Source organism: Tachypleus tridentatus, chromosome 3, assembly GCF_004210375.1.
Source record: "Tachypleus tridentatus isolate NWPU-2018 chromosome 3, ASM421037v1, whole genome shotgun sequence".
Taxonomy (NCBI): domain Eukaryota; kingdom Metazoa; phylum Arthropoda; class Merostomata; order Xiphosura; family Limulidae; genus Tachypleus; species Tachypleus tridentatus.
Genome location: NC_134827.1, coordinates 23,802,277 through 23,827,088, shown reverse-complemented (window position 1 = coordinate 23,827,088; position 24,812 = coordinate 23,802,277). Strand labels below are relative to the sequence as shown.

Sequence of the window (24,812 nt, the reverse complement as noted above, 5' to 3'; positions counted from 1 at the left end):
ACCTGCACAATCCTTTGGTAACCTTGACAATTAAAACAATACGAAAAGCGTAGAGTATATGAAAAGACACACATTTTCAAAATTCACACGTGCAAAATTAAGTGTAATTATAGTTTACTTAGATATGTTTCGAGAGTTGACCGGATGTGGTCTTACAGTTTGCGTGTCTGAGACAGTGAAAACGAGGTCTAGTTTGATACCATTACCATAGAAACGCATTTATCACTTCAGATTCGATGTGCATTTCAAACTATTATAGGAGACGTAATAAGTATAAGTTATAAGTATAGTATTAGAAATACTGTGTGTGACAATTTATTTTTCTTTTTGGGGGAAACGTAATTTACCTCACGTTTTAGTTTGCGTTCTGGTTTTATTCATTGTTAATATGCATGGCTGTAACTTTTATATTTGAACTATGTAAATATTGTATATATTCATAATATTTTAATAGCTGCGTTCAAAGATTTAAATAGTAAGCTATGCAAACATTATCTAGTGGCTATCGTTCTGGGCTACGTAGCGGTTACGCTCGAATCGCTGTTTCAAATATCCAGGAGTTATAAACGTGAAATTCAATGCTGCTATTTGGTTAAAAGTTGTCTTACACGGTGACCGATGCTGTTGATTGGTTACTGTTCTTAAAGTCAGCAATTCTAAATCAGAGATGCCATGTCTAAGCCTTATGGTTCTCTAACCTGACAGTTTAACCAGTATATGTCGCTTTAAGTGACGTTAACAATACTAATCAATATCACTTTGTGTATTGAAATGTACACGTTATTGAGATGACTTCGAGGTAATATCGCAAGTGTTGTTCACGTTAAGCATATATTTATATTATTCTATCCCGGTCGCACCAAACATGCTCGCCCTTTTAGTCGTGGGGGCGTTATAGTGTGACGGTCAATTCGTTAGTAAAAGAGTAGCCCAAGAGTTGGCGGTGAGTGGTGATGACTAGCTGTCTTCCCTCTAGTCTTACACTGCTTAATTAGAGACGGCTAGCGCAGATAGCCCTTTAGTAGTTTTGCGCGAAATTCAAAACAAACAAACAAATATTATTATATTACCGTATACTTTGATAAAATTAAAACTGCGATAAGTTTTTCGATTTGCAAATACATATGTTCTGGAACAAAGCAAGAAGTTAACTTCAGTGGAATCACAAACATTATAAAGTGTCCGTAATATAAGCTGTTGCGCTAAATCAAATTTATTCGATAGTTTTCCTTTTGCTTTTGTTCGCCGCCATTTTTTTACATCGAGGCTTCATAACATGGGTAATTTAATGATTTGAACTTCCTTTTGTTATACATACATTGTTATTGCTTACCTACACGGCAGAATCATACACTGTTTATCAAACAATTTTCATTTCAATAGAGGCAGAATTGGCGGGGCATGTTGTAATTAGTATCCCTGCCTTTTAACATCAACAGGAACATGTATTACGTACGTTATGAGTAATCCAAAGGTATACGCCGGTTTGTTACTGGATGACGTCCAAATACGTTATAATTGGTTTCTGCCGGAAGAGTTAGGTTATTTTGTTTACTCTAATTTAGATAATTGCCATAGCATTGCTATTGTACATTATTTATAGAATTTTGGCCGAATTATTTATTAGGTACAATAGGTCCTACAAAAATTTGAGGGCTTACGAAAGCTATGGGTCAATGAAAATATTCCTTAGAAGTTAACCTGTGGTTTAACTTATACGGCTGGTAGGGCCTACGAACAGAAGGTGGCTAGGCCTTACGATCGTCTTGATACAGCGCTGTACGGAACGTTTACCTTTCTCGAACTTTTTGTAAAAGCCATGAGGAACAGCTGAGACAACGAATCAAGATTTCTGGCTGTTTGTTCTTATCGAGAAAAATCGACGTTGGGTTCAAATTTAACCTGCAAAAGTAAAGTGGTACAAGATACAAGGTGTTACGCGCAACAGGTGTGGATGGCACACTGGTTGCTCAAAACATCACCCGTAAGAGACGTTAGAGAAACTTTGGCGGAGGAAGCTCAGCCTAGTCGTGAGAGAAAAGTGTATCCAACGACTTCCTCTGAAATAAGGATGAGAAAAGTGTATCCAACGTCTGGCTCTCAAATAAGGATGAGAAAAGTGTATCCAATGTCTTGCTCTCAGATAAGGATGAGAAAAGTTTATCCAACGACTTGCTCTCAAATAAGGATGAGAAAAGTGTATCCAACAACTTGCTTTCAAATAAGGATGAGAAAAGTGTATCCAACGACTTGCTCTCAAATGAGGATGAGAAAAGTGTATCCAACGTCTTGCTCTCAAATAAGGTGAGAACAAAAGGGGGAAGAACAAAAAATACGAAGACATTTTATAATTAAGTTCAATATATTTAGAAGGATACGAGGGAAGAAGATTGTTTGTTTGTTTGTTTTTGAATTTCGCACAAAGCTACTCGAGGGCTATCTGTGTTAGCCGTCCCTAAGTTAGCAGTGTAAGACTAGAGGGAAGGCAGCTAGTCATCACCACCCACCGCCAACTCTTGGGCTACTCTTTTACCAACGAATAGTGGGACTGACCGCACTATATAACGCCCCCAGGGCTGAAATGGCGAGTATGTTTGGCGCGACGGGGATGCGAACCCACGACACTCAGATTACGAATCGAACGCCTTAACACGCTTGGCCATGCCGGGTCGAGGAAAGAGGAATACTAAATTAATGATGGAATAGTAATAATGTTTTGGTCAGAAACACCTAAACTCAGTGGTTCTCAAACTGTGGGCCGCAAGAAACACCTTAACTCAGTAGTTCCCAAACTGTGGGCCGCAAGAAACACCTTAACTCAGTAGTTCCCAAACTGTGGGCCGCAGAATGTTTCAAATTTTCGAAAAGAAATACATCGAAATCGACATTTGTCAGACACTGCGCGAACTACTGGTAGTTCGAGGTAGTTCACAGTTTTAACTTTAGATCGTGCTACATTCCTTTTGATGAGGTTCTCGAATGTTTGAGATACGTTTTTGTTTACTTGTACTTTTGGCTTCGCCAGTAACTTGTCGAGCCTAGTCGTTCCTTAGATTTTGTATATAAATACCTGTCGACTCTCCGGGTCCGTCAGTAATCGAAATAACTGAAGGGTGTTGTGATCAAGTGTCTGCAAGGTCTAGCGAAGTTCAGTGAATTATTTTGTTGATTTTTAGTCCTTGTGAGTAAAGGAAATAACTGAAGGGTGTTGTGATCAAGTGTCTGCAAAGTCTAGCGAAGTTTAGTGAATTATTTTGTTGATTTTTTGTCCTTGTGAGTATTGGAAATAACTGAATGGTGTTGTGATCAAGTGTCTGCAAAGTCTAGCGAAGTTCAGTGAATTATTTTGTTGATTTTTTGTCCTTGTGAGTAATCGAAATAACTGAAGGGTGTTGTGATCAAGTGTCTGCAAGGTCTAGCGAAGTTCAGTGAATTATTTTGTTGATTTTTTGTCCTTGTGAGTAATCGAAATAACTGAAGGGTGTTGTGATCAAGTGTCTGCAAGGTCTAGCGAAGTTCAGTGAATTATTTTGTTGATTTTTAGTCCTTGTGAGTAATCGAAATAACTGAAGGGTGTTGTGATCAAGTGTCTGCTAAGTCTAGCGAAGTTCAGTGAATTATTTTGTTGATTTTTAGTCCTTGTGAGTAATCGAAATAACTGAAGGGTGTTGTTATCAAGTGTCTGCAAGGTCTAGCGAAGTTCAGTGAATTATTTTGTTGATTTTTAGTCCTTGTGAGTAATCGAAATAACTGGAGGGTGTTGTGATCAAGTGTCTCCAAGGTCTAGCGAAGTTCAGTGAATTATTTTGTTGTTTTTTAGTCCTTGTGAGTAATCGAAATAACTGAAGGGTGTTGTGATCAAGTGTCTGCAAGGTCTAGCGAAGTTCAGTGAATTATTTTGCTGATTTTTAGTCCTTGTGCATGAAAAAGGAATTTTTTAAAACATTAATAAGAAGTGTGGGAGTGAAGAAGAGAACCACAGACCAGTGGCAAAGTTGTGAAGAAACGGAAATATTGGAAATATAACGATAGTTATCCAGATTTTGGTTTTACTTCAGTAGATGACAATCATGAAGAGTGTCCATAGTGTGTATTATGTCAAAAACTTTGGCTCCAGAGTGCATACTTCCAAGTAAACTAAAACGCCACTTGGAGACCAGTCACCCTAATATGGTTAATAAATCTCGTTAGTAGTTTGAAGAATTGAAAGAACAAAAAAGTACATTTTTGAAACAAGCAGCAATACCAAGCAATGCTTTGCTAGCATCCTACAAGGTGACTTATAGAGTTGCAAAATGTTGAAAGCTTCAAAATATCCACTGTACCCGGTACAATCAGTTCTTCTGCGATGGTGTGAGGCTTTTCACATTCCGGGGGAAGACTGCTTTAAGAACAAACTTTGGCAGCATGAAGCTGGGTTTTGGACATCAGTAAAAGCTAAAGCTCAGCGAATCCTAATTCCATGTACGACGTCATATCTCTGCAAAGCTGGGTTTTTGGCGGTTGCTGTGATAAAAAGCAAGTACCGCGCGAAAATTAATGTGGAACAGGAAATGAGGTGTCGGTGTCCAATCAGATTCCAAGGTTTGAGAAACTGTGTAGTGCTCAACAGGCGCACACATCCCATTAGTGATTGTGGTCATTTAAAAATGAAATAAAAATATAGTTTTTACTTTCAATTTAAGCGTGTTGTTTTTTCAAGCGGCTGCTAAGTTGTTCGAACACAAATACTTATTAAGTATTATGTTGTTTGAACCTTACCATTAATAAATGGGTCTGTTATGTTTTTTTTTTTTGCCTAGGGGCGCCGTTAAGAAATTGTTGAAACCCTAAAGGTCGTCGTGAACCGATAAAGTTTGGGATGCGCTGCCTTAACTAGTAATGGGATTGAACAAAACAGAATGGCAAAACGATTGTGGATTATGTTCTACACAGCAATGTGTCCTACACACTTTGGGATTCCGGTCCTGATAGGATACACGACCACCTATCAAAATAGTTATATTCTTTGCCGTTGATTCAGAGATGGTTTCTTGTATACACAAGTATCCTGTTATAAGTTAACAGTGTTATATTAACAAGGAAGAATAAATAGTTCCACGTAATTTACAAAAAAATATTTGTTCCATGAGACTTTGTAGAACAGATTTTCTTTACAGTTTACAAACAGAACTCCACGGAACGGTGTATTAAATAATATTAGATTATATTGTGACATATTGTCTACATTATATTTTAGGTGGTCATCCTTCAAGTGTATTGCTTGAGTTAAAAGTTCAAATACTATATATATATATATTTTATTGAAGTTAAATAAGCAAAATCATAAAGAAGGACTGTGTTAAAAACAGCAAATCAAAACCTCTCACTAATTATATTAGTTTTTTTATTTCCATATCTTCTTTTTGTTACTTTTATTTCAGTTATTTTCCTTCTTTACGTGGGGAAGCAGTCACCTTCCCACAACTGTCTGCAGGCAATGAAGGGTGATGTAGACGTAGGACATTGTGGGCTTGAGCACCCACATCTCGCTCTCTTAATTTCTATTTCTATATCTATTGCTGCTCTTTTATTCCTTATGTGATACTGGCGAATGGAGGTTAAGACTGATAGACAGTGCATCCCCACCGCAGTGTGGGTCCTAATTATACAGTCACCTCCACATCCAAGGGTAATTTTATAATCCCACATTATAGCTTGTACCCTTGGATATTTTCAGTTAGTTCAGTATTTTTTGTTTAATTTATATTTGTTTCGGCTTGTTTTTAAAGTAATGATTTATATGTACACACATATATAATCGCAAAATGTGGAAGTGAATTAAGGACGTTAAAGTTAACGCGAGCAAAAACTGACGCTAATGCGAACTTGTTTATTAATAGAACATGTGACCAACAGTTTCGTACTGACGCTAATGCGAACTTGTTTATTAATAGAACATGTGACCAACAGTTTCGTATGTAACGATATTTTTATACATTACACACAAAAATAAGGATCGCACAAAACACCCACGAAGACTTTCGTATTTCAACTATGCTATACCAGACAAGCTGATGTCAGTTAAAAGAATAATAGTTATCGCTTTTAAGTGTCCACACTGCTATCCTTTCTGTCTGTTGGGCGACGCTTCTACGTTTTTTGTTTTTTTGTTTTTAATTCTGCGCAAAGTTATCTGGGGAAAATCTGCGTTAGCCATCTTTAATTCAGCAGTGATAAGCTAGAAGGAAGGAAACTAGTCAACAAAAACCACCGCCAACTCTTGGGCTACTATTTTACGAACGAATAGTAGGATTGTCTGTTACTTTACAACGCCTCACAGCTGAAAGGGTGAGCGTCTTCGAACCCTCGACTTTCAGACGGGTTGCGTATCGAGCGTTCTAACTACCAGGTCGTGTCAAGCTCGCTTTAGACAGAATTTTCTGTGCGTATGTGTTTTCTTACAGCAAATCTACATCGGACTATCTGCTGGGTCCACCGAGGGGAATCAAACTCCTGATTTTAATGATGTAAGTCCGTAGACTTACCGCTGTCGCACCTGGAGATCACAATTTTCTGAAACATAAGTACTCTATATAAGCTATGTTCAGTGCAAAAATATTGATGCGATTGTATTTTAAATTACTTACTAAATTCACCTAGTATTTCTAAAACATGCATGCTTGTTATAGGTGTATTAAATTAAACGTCATTAATATTTTGTTCTTATATAATTTCTACAAAGATGTTTCCTTGATAACTAAATTGTTTTCATTTTTAACTAATAAAGCAGAAAACAACGTTTCGACCTAAGACATGTTTGTTTGTTTTGAATTTCACGCAAAGCTACACGAGAACTATGTGAGCTAGCCGTCCCTAATTTAGCAGTGTAAGACTAGAGACAGTTAAGTATCATCACCCACCGCTAACTCTTGGGCTACTTTTTTTACCAAAAAATAGTGGGATTGACCGTCACATTATAACGCCCTCACGGCTGAAAGGGCGAGCATGTTTGGAGCGATGGGGATTTAAACCCGTGTCCATCAAATTAGCAGTCGAACGCCTTAAAGGTGAATTTCCAACAAATGTAATAATTGCCTTAGAAACCGTACTTTGGTTCGGTATAATTCCTGTGTGGTTGCCATATTTTGAAACACTTTAGTTTTTGAGTAAAAAATGAAACAAAATATGCGGGTCCTTGAACTCAAGTTCCTCTCGGTCATTCGGCTTTTTCCGTGACGTTTTACAACTATGACGTAATAGTTGCCAAACACGCTTCGGTGCGCGCCGATCATTTTGTTTCTTTCAGTGCTGTTGTTTTATGTAAATCTATCGGTGCTTTTTTTGGATTACATACTTTGTGAGACTATTTTTTGTCTTTATATTGCTACTTTATGTTTGTTTCATGATTACATGGTTGACTGCGTTGTTTATGTTTGTAAAAACGGTTCGGCATCGGGCAAAAGCTTCTTTTCGTTTCCGTGCAAAGAGAAGGAATCGGCAAGATGGCGACAATGGGTGCGGATGGTCAATAGGAAACACTGGACTCCTTCACACCATGCAAAGCTTTGTCAAGATAACTTTGAACGCTAATGTTTTGTGTCGGATCCCACTGTTTTGGATTCTGTAAGTTTCAAGCCAGGCAGGTTAAGACTGAAAAAACCATCGGCAGTAGACAGGATCGTCCTCACCATCTTTCCTCGTGTAGAGCTGAGGACTGATCTCAGCCTGCAGCGTACAGGTTCCACCACTCTGAAGCCATCCCATGCCATCACGAAAAGAACAAACTTAAAGGTATGTGTGCAGTATAAAGCGATAAACAATAACTATTATAATATAATGGTGGTCCGGCATGGCCAAGCGCGTTAAGGGTCGTGGGTTCGCATCCCTGTCGCGCCAAACATGCTCGCCCTTTCAGCCGTGGGGTCATTATAATGTAACGGTCAATCCCACTATTCGATGGTAAAAGAGTAGTCCAAGAGTTGGCGGTGGGTGGTGATGACTAGCTGCCTTCCCTCTAGTCTTACACTGCAAAATTAGGGACGGCTAGCACAGATAGACCTCGAGTAGCTTTGTGCGAAATTCCAAATTCCAAAACAATATAATGCTACATCTAGTTTGATTTTATAGACAGAATTATGACGTATAATTGAAATTCATTTTGTTACGAGTCATAAATACCCGAAACAATGATTGTGGAAGGGCCGAGTATTAGTTTCCATAGTCGGCAAAGTATAAACAAATAAAACCCAGTCTGTGATACCAATAATTTATAAACATCAGACAGGTTTCGAGATGCTTAAAATTGCACGTGAAATAATACAGCTCATATTTGTTGTCATGACTTAGGCTTACCATTCTTCCACTGGAGGTATGACCGACTCGCAACCGGCTTGGGCGCTATCAGTATCACTCCCAGTTCCGCTGCTCTCGCTCGTGGAGACCTGGCATGGCCTAGCGTGTTAAGACGTGCGCTTCGTAATTTGAGGGTCACGGGTTCGCGCCCGAATCGCGCCAAACATGCCCGCCTTCCCAGCCGTGAGGACGTTATAATGTGACGGTCAATCCCACTTTTCGTTGGTAAAAGAGTAGCCCAAGAGTTGGCGGTGGGTGGTGATGACTAGCTGCCTTCCCTCTAGTCTTACACTGCTAAATTAGGAACGGCTAGCACAGATAGCCCTCGAGTAGCTTTGTGCGAAATTCCAAAACAAACAACTCGCTCGTGGAACTGTCCTCATCACTAGAACTTGTCAGAGCTGTGTCAAAAGTAACTGTTTTAGGTTCGTTCAGAGTAGGTTCGAATTAATATGGTGCTACTCAACACTGTTCAGAACACAAAGTCAAAACAGACTCCACCTTTGTTTCTCCGTATGCACTGGCCATGCTTATTTACATTCAACGCGCTGGAGTTGGGGGTTTGTTTGGCAACTATTACGTCACAGTACTTTTTCTAGCGGCAAACGTAAAAACTAAAGCGTTCGGATTGCCGCTCGGAAAGGGCTCTTTCTGCACCAAGTTCTATGTTTCATTTATTAGCACATATTTTTTATAAAAAATGTGAATCTGCAAAATTAATCAGTATGAGTAGTTCTTTGACTGCAAAGTTTTCTTTTTTCTGTAAAATTCACCTTTAACACATGTGGTTATGCCGGGTCTGTCTAAAGTATGCTTTTTATTCTACTTGCATCCCTAAAAGGGTATTTTGTCGCTTTTAGTTATTTGTTTAAAACCAGTTTTATAAATAGAAATAACCAGGCTAGAAATAAATTCAGCTAAACAACAAAAGGTGTATTTTTTAAGGTTTCTGTTTATTGTTTCTCTTGATAAATAAAAATGACTTGTAATTACCGTTATGTTTGGAATTGTAGTTTTAATTTAATATTTTTAAGTTAAGTTAAAACGCTATTATAACTCGCGTGCAACAGAAGAGTATTTGATATAGTTTAGTCTAATCATTCTGGGTTACTGACTTTCACATGCCGAATTAATTAACATTGTACTTTAGGTAAATGACGAGTTAAATGTTACCTAGGTAACCTTTATTGTTAACCAAGCATTAACGAATAAAACTTGTTTATTTATCTTGCCAAGGAACGGTAACTTTGATACCATCTATTTAATTATAATATTGCAATCCATTAAACATTCAAAACGAAAACTCAGGTTATCGACTGAAATTAATTGACTAAACAGATAAATTCTGTGACTAAAATGGAAACAATAGCAGAAAACAGTGTCTGCTCTGAGTTAGAACACTCAGAAATGTAAACTAATTGGTTTTCCATTACAGACAGCAGTATCAGGTATTTTTCTATCACCCTCCAGTGGCATGGCGGTACGTTTACGGACTTTTATCGCGAGAAACCAGCTTTCAACACCCAATCAAACGAACTGGGATAAAGTTTTGCTTTATAGATTGTTCGCTGTATTTTAATTTTCCCGCCCTATTTTGTGCAGGATTACATTTTAGTGATTTAAATTTCCGCCAGAGTTGCATTTCTAATATTAATATTACAATAATTTTGTAATATTTATTTGTTCATTTTTTTTTCAGAGCAAAACCTCCTTGAGGTATCTGCTGCGTCCACCGCAGGGCATCGAACCTCGGATTTTAGCGTTAACACTATGTAAACATTTCCATAGGGCAGAACTTTTAATGACTATCGTCAAATAATTATCCTAAACTGTAAAGGCATAGTTTGTTATTCGAAATAGTTTTGAGTTTTTCCACCAGGGAACTGGTTTCAAGTATTTATGGTGGGGCAACACTGAATTATCGATATTATTTTAAATTATAATTAACAACAAACTCTGTTTTATAACAACTGTTTTACCTATGCTAAAAAGTAAAGATTACGTTAAGCATATTTATTCGTTCTTTCAAATATTGGATATTCTGGCTTCGTCTATAGTCAAGCAAAAAATAAGTTTTTTATTCGTCACTTTTACCAAAACAAAACTTTAAAATCCTTAAAACAAGTCTTGACGTAATTCAGGTTGTTTTTATTCAAGGTTTTGGTTTGATTTATTTGTTTTGAATTTTGCGCAATAGCTACACGAAGATTATCTGTGCTGGCTGTTCCTAATTTAACAGTGCAAGACTAGAGGGAAGGGAACTACTGATCACCATCCACCGCCAACTCTTGGGTTACTCTTTTACCAACGAATAGTGGTGTTGACAGTCACATTATAACGTCTCCACAACTCTCGACTGAAAAGGCGAGCATGTTTGGTCCGACAAGGATCAGAACCCACGACCCTGGGATTACCAGTCAAACGCCTTAACTCACCTGACCAGGTATATTTTGCGTTCCGTTATAACATTGACTAATATTAATCAAATATTTAGAAATAGTTTAAAAATCACTACTATATATTAGTTCTGTCTCCTTTTGATACAAATAATTTTACAAAATAGCGTCAAACAAACGTGCCAGATATTTATTGTTTGTGATCTAGATAAACAAACATGAAATACAAACATAACTGAATGCTTCCTATATTTAATTTTTTATCCACATTTCAGTAACGATTTATTTAAAGAGTGTCTTCACTGTTAGCCTGACTGCTTTGTGTACAAACAAGTATACAAAGTATCAGTGCATTGTATATCATACGATAGTAAACTGCTTTTATTCCCCCGAGAGTAAACAAAATCTTATTTTGACAATAAACAACAAATATCATAATTAGGTTTAAGACTTTTCTTATTACTTCATCCCAACCTGGCCTAGCATGGCCAGGTGGTTAGGGCTCTCGACTCGTAATCCGCGGGTCGCGGGTTCGAATCACACCAAATATGCTCGCCCTTTCAGCCGTGGTAGCGTTAAAATGTTACAGTCAATCCCACTATTCGTTGGTAAAAGAGTAGCCAAGAGTTGGCGGTGGGTGGTGTTGACTAGTTATCTTCTCTCTAGTCTTACACTGCTAAATTAGGGACGGCCAGCGCAGACAGCCCACGTGTAGCTTTGCACGAAATTCAAAACAGACCAATCATCTCAAACGTTCAAGATGGCGGCGACGTAAATTATCTTCATGGAATTACTCTGAATAGTTATTGAATTCACCCAGAATTCTAGTGTTAAACTATTTGTGTTTCTTTGTTAATAAAATGTCAACCGTTGATCTTTATTTTTAAATCTTTTTTTTATGTTAATAATATTCACAATATTTATGGAGTTTTGAGTTTGTTTTATATACAGTTCATAATATCACCTTTTGTGTTGTTTATTTTGAAATTCGCGCAAAGCTACACGAGGTCCATCTGCGCTAGCTATCCTTAATTTAGCAGTGTAAGACTAGAGTAAAGGCAGCTAGTCGTCACCGCCCACCGTCAACGTTTTTAACCAACGTATTGATTATCACGTTATATATAACGCTCCCACGGTTGAAAGGTCGAGCATGTTTGGTGTGACGGGAATTCGAACCCATGACCCTCAGATTTCAAGTCGAGAGCCCTAACCATCAGATCATGTCAGGCGTGACCGTGTGTAATCTCGCTAATGCAAGTAATACAATACTGTAAGGTCTTATTACTGTTATTACTCAAGTTTAATGTTTACTATTTAACAATAATAAACGCTGCACCAAACTTTAACCTGATAATGTACAAGACGGTATAACATAAAATAGTGTAGGTGCTATATTAAATTCACCTCGAATTATGACACATAAAATTGTAAACAACAGAACCTAAAGCCAAAATTAACAAATACTTTTATTTTTTGCTTTTGAAGTTCATATGTCATGTGTTGCATCCTACAGAGTGCATAATTTTTCTTGTGATTAATGGCATACGCATGTTTTATTCACGTTACGACAGTATAACTTGCATCGTTAAGCGTCCTTTGTGTTCGTCATTTTACTGTCTACTGACCGACTGGCATACAACGCCTTAGTGTATAGTGGTGCAAGTAGTTAACTTAGCGCTATATTGAACTATTGTTACGGTTAGACAAAATACAAATAATACATACGTATTAATCGTATTGAACTATTGTTACGGTTAGACAAAACACAAACAATACGATATCTGAAGTGAAATCGCTTCACGTTAAAAACTACAGAATGTGAAACCACTATGGTGCAGGTTTGAAAATAGCAATAGACTGCAAATTCCTTTATTGAAAAGACCTCAGCATAGTAGCCGAAACGTCGTATCATTTTTTTTTTTTTTTTAACGAGCAGTTGCAGTCGATTAGTTCTCAAATCAACCATGTCCGCTCTGCCTAAAGCTCCGCTGAAACAACTATGACGTCATATTTAAATCGCATTATCGCTTGATACAACTAGTGCTAAAACATTTTGAGTAAGTTCAGATTGTTCAACAGAATTAATTTTTATTTTGTACCCGATCGATTCGAACAAACAACGATAACTTGGTTCGTGTCTGTAGGTTGTAGTACAAAACAGCAACTATTTCTTCACGCGGAAGACACGTCTAACTAAGCATTCGTGATAAGAAATGTAGTAATACGCAATGAGTAAAACTTTCACACTTGATAAAAAATACTTCCAAAGTTCATTGTGTAGAATATAAGGAAATATTTATCTCAACATCTAGAATAACAAGTCACAATGTGAAGAATGAAAAATATGAACAATAAAAAGTAACTATAATTCAACACAATAAAACTTTAGTCTTAAATACGTAACAAGTTCAGATCTTTGAACAATACCATGTTTTACACCGTACTAATTTAATCGTGCAACACTGTATTTAAATACGTAACAATATCTGCTTCTTCAATAACACCACATTTTACACCGTATTAATTTTATCTTCCAACACTGTATTTCACTACGTAACAATAACTTCAGCTCCTTCAGCAATACCATGTCTTACACCGTATTAATCTTATCTTCCAACACTGTATTTCACTACGTAACAATAACTTCAGCTCCTTCAACAATACCATGTTTTACACCGTATTAATCTTATTTTCCAACACTGTATTTCACTACGTAACAATAACTTCAGGTCCTTCAACAATACCATGTCTTACACCGTATTAATCTTATTTTCCAACACTGTATTTCACTACGTAACAATAACTTCAGCTCCTTCAACAATACCATGTTTTACACCGTATTAATCTTATCTTCCAACACTGTATTTCACTACGTAACAATAACTTCAGCTCCTTCAACAATACCATGTTTTACACCGTATTAATCTTATCTTCCAACACCGTATTTCACTACGTAACAATAACTTCAGCTCCTTCAACCATACCATGTTTTACACCGTATTAATCTTATCTTCCACCACTGTATTTCACTACGTAACAATAACTTCAGCTCCTTCAACAATACCATGTCTTACACCGTATTAATCTTATCTTCCAACACTGTATTTCACTACGTAACAATAACTTCAGCTCCTTCAACAATATCATGTTTTACACCGTATTAATCTTATCTTCGAACACTGTATTTCACTACGTAACAATAACTTCAGCTCCTTCAACAATACCATGTTTTACACCGTATTAATCTTATCTTCCAACACTGTATTTCACTACGTAACAATAACTTCAGGTCCTTCAACAATACCATGTCTTACACCGTATTAATCTTATTTTCCAACACTGTATTTCACTACGTAACAATAACTTCAGCTCCTTCAACAATACCATGTTTTACACCGTATTAATCTTATCTTCCAACACTGTATTTCACTACGTAACAATAACTTCAGCTCCTTCAACAATACCATGTTTTACACCGTATTAATCTTATCTTCCAACACCGTATTTCACTACGTAACAATAACTTCAGCTCCTTCAACCATACCATGTTTTACACCGTATTAATCTTATCTTCCAACACTGTATTTCACTACGTAACAATAACTTCAGCTCCTTCAACAATACCATGTTTTACACCGTATTAATCATATTTTCCAACACTGTATTTCCTATTCAGAACTCTTTATTTTCTTACTTCTATGTTTTTAAACAAGTATTATGTCCCTCAGTTAAACAGAAACAGTGTAACTTTATTCTAAGAGTGCACTATTACGTTCTCTATCATTGATTCATTTCAAGTGATGAAAATAGGAACTTAACTCTTTAGGTGGCCATAGCATGGATAATTTTCACTTTGATTACTTGATATATCGTAACACCCCCTTGGCAAATGGATATATTTAAATCCACCCTTTATTTCTCATTAAATCATCGTTTTTTTCTCATAAATTCCTGTAAAGCATTGGTGTTTACTATTCTGACGGAAATTCATTCTATAAGTCAAACATACTGTTGAACAAAAACAATAAAAAACTGTCTTAACAGATGCCTGGTTTGTCTGTACAAAAACTTGTGTTCTCTCGTCCTATTATTAACCAAGTTGACTGGACTGAAATTTGTTTAGCTCAATAACTTGAAATAACTCTACTCATTTTTAGCTGTAAGTGTATTTTTCTGTATCAAACCTGAGAGGTTATTACATTAAGGAAATTATTAAAACTAATGGGATTTGTGTTTAAATGCTATAACCTTGGAATATCTTTAATATCGCGCTATAACATTTTTGTTTCCCCATTTATGTCGATATTTTATTAGCTAAATAAATAAATAAAAAAACGTTAGAATCAGTTGGACATTTTTTTTCTAACTTTTAATAAAAGTTTGGATGAATAAATAAACAATAAACCAATTAAACTTTCTACTTATAGTAAAATAAAGCCCCGGTAGGTGGTATCTCGTATCATAGATTTACATTTTGTTTGTTTGTTTTTGAATTTCGCACAAAGCTACTCGATGGCTATCTGTGCTAGCCGTCCCTAATTTAGCAGTGTTAGACTAGAGGGAGAGCAGCTAGTCATCACCACCCACCGCCAACTCTTGGGCTACTCTTTTACCAACGAAAAGTGGGATTGACCGTCACATTATAACGTCCCCACGGCTGGGAGGGCGGGCATGTTTGGCGCGATTCGGGCGCGAACCCGTGACCCTCAGATTACGAAGCGCACGCCTTAACGCGCTAGGCCATGCCAGGCCCCATAGATTTACAACTGGGTTGACGAAAATTCACATATCTTGAAATTGCAAGACTCGAATGAACAAAATGTGGTTTGCTATATAACCTAAACTTGTTATTTCACATTAACTGACTAACAATTTCATTGATATGTCATAAAAGCGGATGTAACAAATATTTTTCTTTTTCTAGAAAATATATTGTTTTCAACCCGAAACATTAATTTTCGCAACACTCGAGCGAAACGCCAACTTCCAAGACCCCTGGTGTCTACGAACAGTAACATCTAATTCACATATGTTTACCAAAGAGGGAGAGCGGGCAACCAGTAGGCTGCTGTTGGCATAACTGATCCTTGTTTCAGATGATCCTTATTAATCATTTGAAAAACCTTTAAGAATCCCTTAAATATTTTTACTTAGGCAACAGAAGAATTAGTGAGTATTTTCTCAATATAAGGCCCCATATTGATTCACCCTCAGAATTATTTCAATGGAAGTTATTGCACTTAACAAATGGGATCACAACACGTACAATTTTTATAAATCCTCTAAAGCAGTGGTTCCGAACCACGGGTGCGAGATAGCGTTCCAGGAGGTGCAAGATAACATTTGTTTTGGCCACCTTCACCTTTATTCTTAAATAAATAATTACTGTGAGGGGTGCGAGAACGTATTAAAATTTTTTTAGGGGTGCGGGGCATAAAAAAGGTTGGGAACCATTGCTCTAAAGGGTCCCAAACTCTTTAACTAATGACATCACAATACGTAATATTTTTATAAATATCTTGAATGGTCCTCAAAACTCTTTAACTAATAATAGGATCACAAAATGTAACATTTTTATAACTACCTTAAAGGTTCCTCAAAACTTTTGCGTACCACATTTCTTTTGCGATAGATAGTTTCGTAAAGACTTCTAATATAATAACAACTAAAAAGTATGGTTGTGTTTTTTTTTGCTTATTTTTTTAAAAATAAAACTAACCAACTACGGAAAGAGTCTCAAAAATATATCTGATCAAAGTTTCATTATCATTCTAAGTTAGTTTTAAAAGTAGTTAAAAACTATAGTAAAATGATAAATATTAGTGTATACGTCATAACGAAGTACGTTTTATCTCCACTTAACCACTTTTAATAAACGATAAAAGATAAAATATTATTCATGTTTTGTTACTAACAACTGTACGGAAAATTTGAAAAACCCACTGAGTCATGTTGTAGAAATACACTAAAATCTAATTACAAGAGAAAATATTACGAAAAACAGCAACGCCCTCTCGATAACGTGCTCTGAAGAGAAACTTTTAGCAAAGTTGTGGTAAAGCAAACAAGTTTTATTCATTTCTGTCCCATTTATCTTAACGGTTAGTAGTTTATTTAAATAAACTCGGTTTCAAGTTTACTTTTATCGCACGTACTTTGACAACATTTCTGACAGTAAGTTATAATTCTAAACTTTTGCAGAAATAGAAAGATTACGGAAGTCGGATAAACTACACCATTTAAGTTGTCATAATTGAAACCATGGCTGAGTTGTCAAAAAGACAACCCGCGTTTTATGAAATTTGTTATACATATATCCAGTTGACACAGTTTTATTTTAATTTCTTTCTTTAAAATTCCCAGACTCACTGAACATTTCCCAACGATGGATAAACTTTTAATTTCGTTAATGTTTTACTGGTTCTCTTCATCAGTTTATTTAGGTTCGGGAACTAGAGGTGTAAGTTTATTCGGTTGTCCTGCTAAAAAGTAGTTAGTTTCTTGAATAGACGGGAGCGACAACTGAAGGAGTAGCGTACAAGAACGTAGCCGGAGCTGCCAAGTGAAATGCCGGAACAACAGCAGGTTTACTGTCATCGTTTTTCGGTTCTTCTTTCGGGACTGGTTGATCTCTTTTAATGTGAGCCCAGAACCCTAAGATACATCCAGCAAATCCTAACAGTAAGATAATAAACCCCAATGTTACTACCGCCACTACGAATTGCAGACTCTCGTATCCATCCGATCCTGCTTTAAAACGAATTGTCACCATCATGGCGACAACTCCCGCCAAAAGCACCAAAATTCCCGCCACAGATGCAGCAATCGAGGCTCCATAACACGCACGAATAGCTTGCTTCATCTCTACGGCGGCTTTTGACCTGAAATGTGCCTGTTGAAACAAACAGAAACGTTTCGTAAAATCGTGAAACTATCGTTATGTACTCGAATTCTTGGATATTAATATAGAAAACTACTTTCAATGTCTGAACCTTCTTTCATTTATAAATTGCACTCGAACTTCACGAAGCAAAATTCTATTTGAATAGTTTCTTCACACACGTATTTTTAGAAAAGTTTACACAAAAGGTGTTACAGAAGTTTAACTAAACAGGTAATACAATTAATAAATTAATTATAAAATGTCATTTATATCAAACAAGGTGAAATTCTGTATAAATGAAATCGCTCGCGCAAATCCATACTGTCACATGATCTTTGGGAAAGGCCAGTGCTATTGGTGCATTATTATCCAAATAAAATAACGACTTACACATGATGTCGATTATAATTCACCTTTTTCATTGAGAAATATAAATGTTAAGCAGAACTATACTCAAAGACCAACTGTGTTAGCTGACCTTAATTTAAAAGTGAGACGAGAAGGAAGGCAGCCAGTCAAACACTACCCACTGTCAATTCTTGGACTACCCTTTACCAATGAAAATTGGGATTGACCGTGAATTATAACGCCTCCACAGCTGAAAAGGCGAGGATGTTCAGTGATAAGATTCGAACCCATGAAGGCAGCTAGTTAGCCCTACTTCCCTCCATCGCCAACTCGAGAGCTAGTCTTATTGTACAGTGGGATTTGAGTATCGTGTTTATTATGCACCCATGGTCCCAAAGTACAAAACACTAGATTCTTATGTCGGTGACGGGACTTAAACAAAAGAACTTCGGATACACACTCCCTTATTTAGTACAGCATTTTTTTCAGATAGATAATGTCTGCTGGAATGTTTTATTTATTTTATCAACTAAATTAGTATTTTCCACACAAGTATTTTGGTTCAATTTGTGTTTCTTAAACTATATTGAGTGAGAAATAAAGATTTTAATTCGAACACTGCTAATGGTATTGTTCCAGAATTTTCGCACAATGTTAAATGATTCTGTGTAAGGCCCTACATGGCCAGGTGGGTTAAGGTGTTCGACTCGTAATCTGAGGGTCATGGGTTCGAATCCCCGTCGTACCAAACATGCTCGTCCTTTCAGCCGTGGGAGCATTATAATGTTATGGTCAACCCCACTATTCGTTGGTAAAAGAGTAGCCCAAGAGTTGGCGGTGGGTGGTGACGACTAGCTGCCTTCCGTCTAGTCTTACACTGCTAAATTAGGGACGTCTAGCTCAGATAGTTCTCAAGCATAGCTTTGAGCGAAATGCAAAAACAAACTTACAGCTGATAGGATGTTAGATTGCTATCCTAAAACAACACAATTGGCTACACGCGCGCATCCCTCCTCTAGGAATCGAACTTTGTATTTTAACGTTGTAGGACGAGATAGATAGACCTGACTCATGAAACTACAAAGTCTCCGTTTTTAGCATTTTTATAAAGTGAGCTAAATTACTGGATATTTGAACAATTTCAGAATCTTATAAAGTACTCAGTCGAAACGGTTTTCACAACATTTCATGAAATACAATAATAACATTAATAAACATATATATAGAGAACAAAGACAGGACTTTATTGGATCACCTAGCGCATGTTCGAGTTTCAACGAAAAAAAATCACTCACGTAATAGAATATACGAAATAAATTAAAATATACATAAAAATATATTTTTTGGGGTAAATCATTGCTTTTAAAAAACAGCCCCATCAAATTTTAATTTTAGAGTTTTAAAATGTTTGTATGAAATGAATAAACTTTAATAAACAAGTGTTGGACATAGCAAAGCATGATAAAACCTAACCTGCTTCTTTGTTTTTGCTTGTTGGTTTGTTTGGAATTAAGCACAAAGCTACCCAATGCGCTATCTGTGCTTTACTCACCACTAGTATCGGAACCCGGTTTCTAGCAGTGTGAATCTGCAGACATATCACTGTGCTACCGTGGGAGACTTTTTTCGCTTCAAGAAAAATAAAGACGAATTATCTTATTGTGTGTATGTGTCGTACAACATTTAGACTCAATAAGTTAACTACTATTAATAATGAAAATATCTCTAAAATATAATCTTTATCGAATTATTTGTTTTTCAAAGCTTCACCGCAATTAATGCAATACACGACGAAACTATTATGAATAATATATATTATTGTTTACGTTATCTATTGACCTGATGATGGCGAGTATTGTAAGGTGAACCTTTTTAATTATTTAAATAGCTGAATGTTTAGTTTTGTTCCATGAGTTCTGGCATCTAACTACAAGTTACCGATGACTTTCTTAACCTATTACAGTGGTATATCTTATATTATTATCCAAATTCAAACATTATACATGTAGAGAAAAGACTGTTACAATGTGTAGAGAAGAAAAGGCTTAAAAAACAGGGGATAAAAACAAAAAAACAACTGAGATTCAGAACAGAAAATATTGACATTACCTTTCTGTTAAAGAAAGTCGGGGTAAGAAACTTGTTAAGAGTTGCTGATTGTTACCAGCCACGGTTTAACAACTACGAAGCGCACGAGTTCTTATTACACTAAATCACTGAATCGCGTGCATTCCTGTAACAAAACAAGCAAGAAATAAACCTCATTTGTTTACCGGTTGCTAGGAGAGGTTGTGAAGATTGAATAGTATAGTATTGATTTATCGTAAGTGCATGTTATAAGAATGCAGAATAATATAGGACATTAGAAAGCTTTCACATATGTGTCATAGGAATTTAATGGTTTGAATCCTCTTTCATTACTGGATTGGTGTTTTTTTTTTCTTATAGCAAAGCCACAGCGGGCTATCTGCTGAGCCCACCGAGGGGAAGCGAACCCCTAATTTTAGCGTTATAAATCCGTGGACATACCGCTGCACTAGTGGGGGGCACTGTAGTGGTTTGGTAACATGTTAGCAAAGGTGCTACACTAGGACGTTAAAATACGTTTAAGACAAGTTCAAACATTTAGTTTGGTTATTTACTAGTCTGCGTTTTGTATTTTGTTGCAAAAAACAAACAAACAAGAAAACTAAGTTTTCACTGTCGTCAACTGTAAAAATGGACTTAAACGAGTGTCAGCGCTTTTAAGTGGACACGAAAAGTAAACAAGTCATCCAGGGCATTTTCACAGTAAAATGGCTTAGAACAGATAAATATAAACACGGGAAGAAAACTTTTCAAAAAAAGAGGGAGTAACTGTAGGCGTGGCTAATACGAGTCCTTCAAAAACAATACAAACAAGATAGTAGGACTAGCGTTTGCATCATCTCTACATAACAGTGCAGACACGCTGTGCAGTAGAATTAAACTCAGATTAATTTGAATAGTTACATATATTGGTCTATGTTAATTCTTGCCTATGCTATTATGTAAGGATGATACAAATGCCATCCCTACTGTCTTGTTTTCATTATTTCGAAGGATTGATATTGGCCATCTCTACATTTATTTATTTTTTTGAAAAGGCTTTCTTTTAATTGTTTGTTTGTTTCTTTTTAATATAATGCTACAATAGACATAGGAAGGTTGTATGAAGTTTTAAATACAATGAAGCTCCAGCTGTAATGTTTATTGTTTATCCATTATTTGCTGGCAATTCCTGTTTTACCCTGTACCTATGTTCTTCAATGATTATCAAATTACTGTAAAAAATCCAAAAACTTCAATGGATAATGTTAACATCGTTTACTCTGTAATTGTATATATTTTTTTAAATTACTGGTAGCTATTAATAAAGCTTGTTAAAGCGATACTCCATTTGAAACTGTATCATTTACGTGAAACTGTTTGCCACTATTCTTTTGTTTTTTTAATTATCATGTAATCGGAGCGAAGCAGATCAACAAGAAATTCAACTCGTTTGCTATGATACTTAAATACTTTTCCAGAACTTGTGACTCAGTCATTACAAAGATACCGTTATAAACAGAAATAATGTACAGTATTGTAAAGCTCTGATGACCTGTTAAGCAGATATTTAAAACACTTTTCAATGAACAATCCGAGTCATTCCTGATAAACGAACATTATTTGAAGATTTTTCTTACTCTCTGTTATTTTAGTTTTGTATTTTAATATAATATCAAAGTATAAAAGTCATACATCGAACTGTAAAATCAATGCATTGAGTTTATATATATATGAGTAAAAACATTTTAGGGTACGTTTTACAAGTTTGTGTTAACAAATTACATTTTTCGCGGGTTGCTCTAGAAAATTTATGAGCCTCCAAATTCCTTTTTTTTTTTTTTCTAATTTGGCGTATTTAGGACTTTTGTGGTGAATAATGTTCTTGAGATGCCTTTAGAAAACTTACAGTTTTGTTGATTGATTATTACACATTATTTTATCTTTTCTCTGTTTTACCTTCTTTTGAGGCCCTTTTTTATCAAAAGACATTAAAAGTTTTCTTAATTCTACATTCATAAAATATATATATACCATTGATAATTTTATAATATTTAACTGAAAATAACTTTTCGAAAACAACAGTCACATCTATTATCAGTATAAATAAAATTCGGTTTTATTACGCATGTGACAACAGAAGCATGTCATCATAATATATACACAAGTCGAATTATAGGAAATCGCAGGTCAGGCGCCTCTTAAGTTTAATGTGATGTTAGCTAAATATCCCACTTTTAGTTTTATTTCGTAATTTTGTTGTAACTTTGTGCTTTCCTGGTTGGAACTCTTGAGCCGATGCAAACAGAGGGATGGTTTACTTCTTGCACCAATGCCGTTTTGGATAATATAAACGTCAGTATTATATGATTCGTTAGGCTTAACAGACGGAACTTGCTTTTTTATGACTCAACATCGCATTAGTATTAGTTATATATAATAGTAATGAAACCAAACTTTTATGTAAATTTCTAAAATACAAAATTAATAAAAAAATTAAAAATATTAGAATATTTCTTGATAAAGGTCTCATTTAATTTTTGATAGCAAGACGAGGTGGCCGAGTGGTTAAGGCGATGGACTGCTAATCCATTGGGCTCTGCCCGCGTGGGTTCGAATCCCATCCTCGTCGTTCAAGTTTTGCAATTTTTCTCTTATGTATATAAATACATTTGAAAATACGCAGTGCATGTACAAGTATTCCTTTAAACATAATAATGATAATAAATTCTTGTTATTAAGTTGTAATATATATTAATACTGATTTTGCTTTTGAATACCAAATACTTTACTTTAAATGTATTTTCAAGTGTAAAAAATATTAAAAATCTTTAATGCGTATGTACATTTTCTAAAGAGTTTAGTGATCGATGGCTAATAAGACGAAGTTGTAGAGTAGTTACGTGAAAATTAGATTTAAATGTTTCTTAATATTAAATTAAATGTTTGATTTTCTCAATTTTATTTATAATTGCATTAAAATCAAATAAATCAAACACACTGTGTGAAAGAAATCATATAGTAAAACAGTCAAAAGATTATAATCACTTATTAAATATTAGAGAATGAGAGCATGATTTGATGGCAAAACGATTTTACTTTATATATTATTTTGTTAGATGGCAGCACTATATATTAGTAATACGTATTGGACATCTTTATTTCGTTTTCTTTACGGTTTTTCAAGAATTAGCTTGAGAAAGCTTAGAAAAGAACAGGAATATGTGAGGGATTTTAGAGTTAACAAAACGTTTAAAATGCATAAGCTATTTCGTCAGTTTAGAATGTGTTTGTTCTGTGTTTATACAATCATGCATTTTTGAAATGATAAACAAAGAATATATTTCTGAGTAAAGAACAACAAAACCAACTGATATTTGGATCATAAACTTGTAATATAGCTAAGGCTTAAAGAGGTCTGAATTGTTGTGGCTTAGTATGAATACAAAACCTTAATGATTGAATATATAATATAGAATGTTCGGTGCGTGTCGTTGCTTCTAGGAATGAGATATTTTGAAAACATAACAATTGATAGTTGTTTATATTAATTTGCAGGACTGTTTAAAGTTAAATTAGCTGTTTGGTTGGTTACAGCATTGATTAAGATACGTGAGAATTTACCTGTTGAGGGGTATTTCCGCTCTGCCCCACCGATTGTTATCTTTCTTACCCCTGAGCTATCGGGAGACTTTACTATTAGTGTTGATAGAATATAAAACTTGAAGAATGTCCAATTTCTTTGACTGATTATTATCACTAGACCTAGTGTAAAATGATACAAGATTTCTGTTAATTTGGTAATAATTGTGTTTAATGTTGGATGTTGTTCTTGGCTATTTGCTATATTTTGTAAGGCCAGGCTTAGTAAAGTACCTTTAAAGTAAGTTATATATCAAACTTCTGATCATTACTAATTGCTTTTTCTCTTGTTATGATCAGCTTTAAAGTCTTGATTAAAAACTTGACCAGAGACAGACAAAATATGGTAAAAATATAATTCTCTGAATTTCAATGAGTGTAATAAATAACACGAGTAGCTGTAACATTTTCAGCTTTCTTGTAAACACACTGAAAAGTATAATATGAGAGATACAGAACTGCTATTTGTCTCGGAGAAGGATATTCAACAGAATAGTTTGGACCTACAGTGTAATAATATTCATCAAATTGAGAAAGAATCAACAGGATAAAATATAAAAAAATGAACAGAAGAAATTAAATATCCCTGTTCCAAAAGATGTTATAAATTTCAGAAAAGTATTGTTTTTAAAAGTTTTATCCACACATAAATTAACCCTAACATTCTTCATCCAACCAATGAATTGTATCAGAAAAACAACACTTAAATCCAATCATGTACAATGACGTTAGTAGATTAAAAAAAAAAAGTACATATTTTGGCATTATGGGAATTTAAACGCCCTAATCACGTGGCCATGCGGGGCACAGCCAAAAGCAAAGGCATAGCGATACTATCATATCGACACATTCTACGATCCTTGTTTGTTTGTTTGTTTTTATAATTTCGCACAAAGCTATTCGAGGGCTATTTGTGCTAGCCGTCCCTAATTTAGCAGTGTAAGACTAGAGGGAAGGCAGCTAGTCATCACCACCCACCGCCAACTCTTGGGCTACTCTTTTACCAACGAATAGTGGAATTGACCGTCACATTATAACAGCTGAAAGGGCGAGCATGTTTGGTGCAACAGGGATTCGAACCCGTGACCCTCAGATTACGAGTCGAACGCCTTAACCAACCTGGCCATGCCGGGCCTAGATAT

The 24,812-nt window shown here is 35.6% G+C and overlaps 1 protein-coding gene, 1 long non-coding RNA gene and 1 other non-coding gene across 5 annotated transcripts in view; 2 read left to right on the top strand and 1 right to left on the bottom strand.

The window, feature by feature from the left end:
* The window catches only part of LOC143246542 (uncharacterized), a 39,752-nt gene extending 17,068 nt beyond the window's left edge, over window positions 1-22,684 (top strand). The window contains exons 2-3 of one of the 2 annotated variants that reach the window (XR_013026025.1): window positions 10,532-10,777; window positions 22,576-22,684. This is a non-coding gene — a long non-coding RNA (uncharacterized LOC143246542). Of the gene's footprint in view, window positions 1-10,531; window positions 10,778-15,654; window positions 16,339-22,575 lie in introns of those variants that run through there. The other variant, XR_013026024.1, reaches the window with a different exon arrangement.
* On the bottom strand, window positions 17,047-20,181 carry LOC143246541 (uncharacterized). Of its 2 annotated transcripts, XM_076493429.1 has the most exons (3): window positions 20,071-20,173; window positions 19,435-19,590; window positions 17,047-17,622 (listed from the first exon to the last, which is right to left on the bottom strand). In XM_076493429.1, exon 3 carries the CDS (start codon window positions 17,590-17,592, stop codon window positions 17,224-17,226), a length of 369 nt encoding a protein of 122 aa, XP_076349544.1. In that variant the 5' UTR covers window positions 17,593-17,622; window positions 19,435-19,590; window positions 20,071-20,173; the 3' UTR covers window positions 17,047-17,223. The 2 variants fall into 2 exon arrangements, with proteins under 2 accessions (XP_076349544.1, XP_076349543.1); XM_076493428.1 differs by lacking the exon at window positions 19,435-19,590 and having other exon boundaries at window positions 20,071-20,181.
* On the top strand, window positions 22,579-22,660 carry TRNAS-GCU (transfer RNA serine (anticodon GCU)). The gene has a single exon. It is a non-coding gene; the product is annotated as a tRNA-Ser (tRNA).
* Window positions 22,685-24,812: the final 2,128 nt, after the last annotated feature.

Coding starts and splice junctions, on each gene's coding strand:
- LOC143246541 (XM_076493428.1), bottom strand. CDS start 17,592: ATGAAGCAAGCTATTCGTGCGTGTTATGGAGCCTCGATTGCTGCATCT.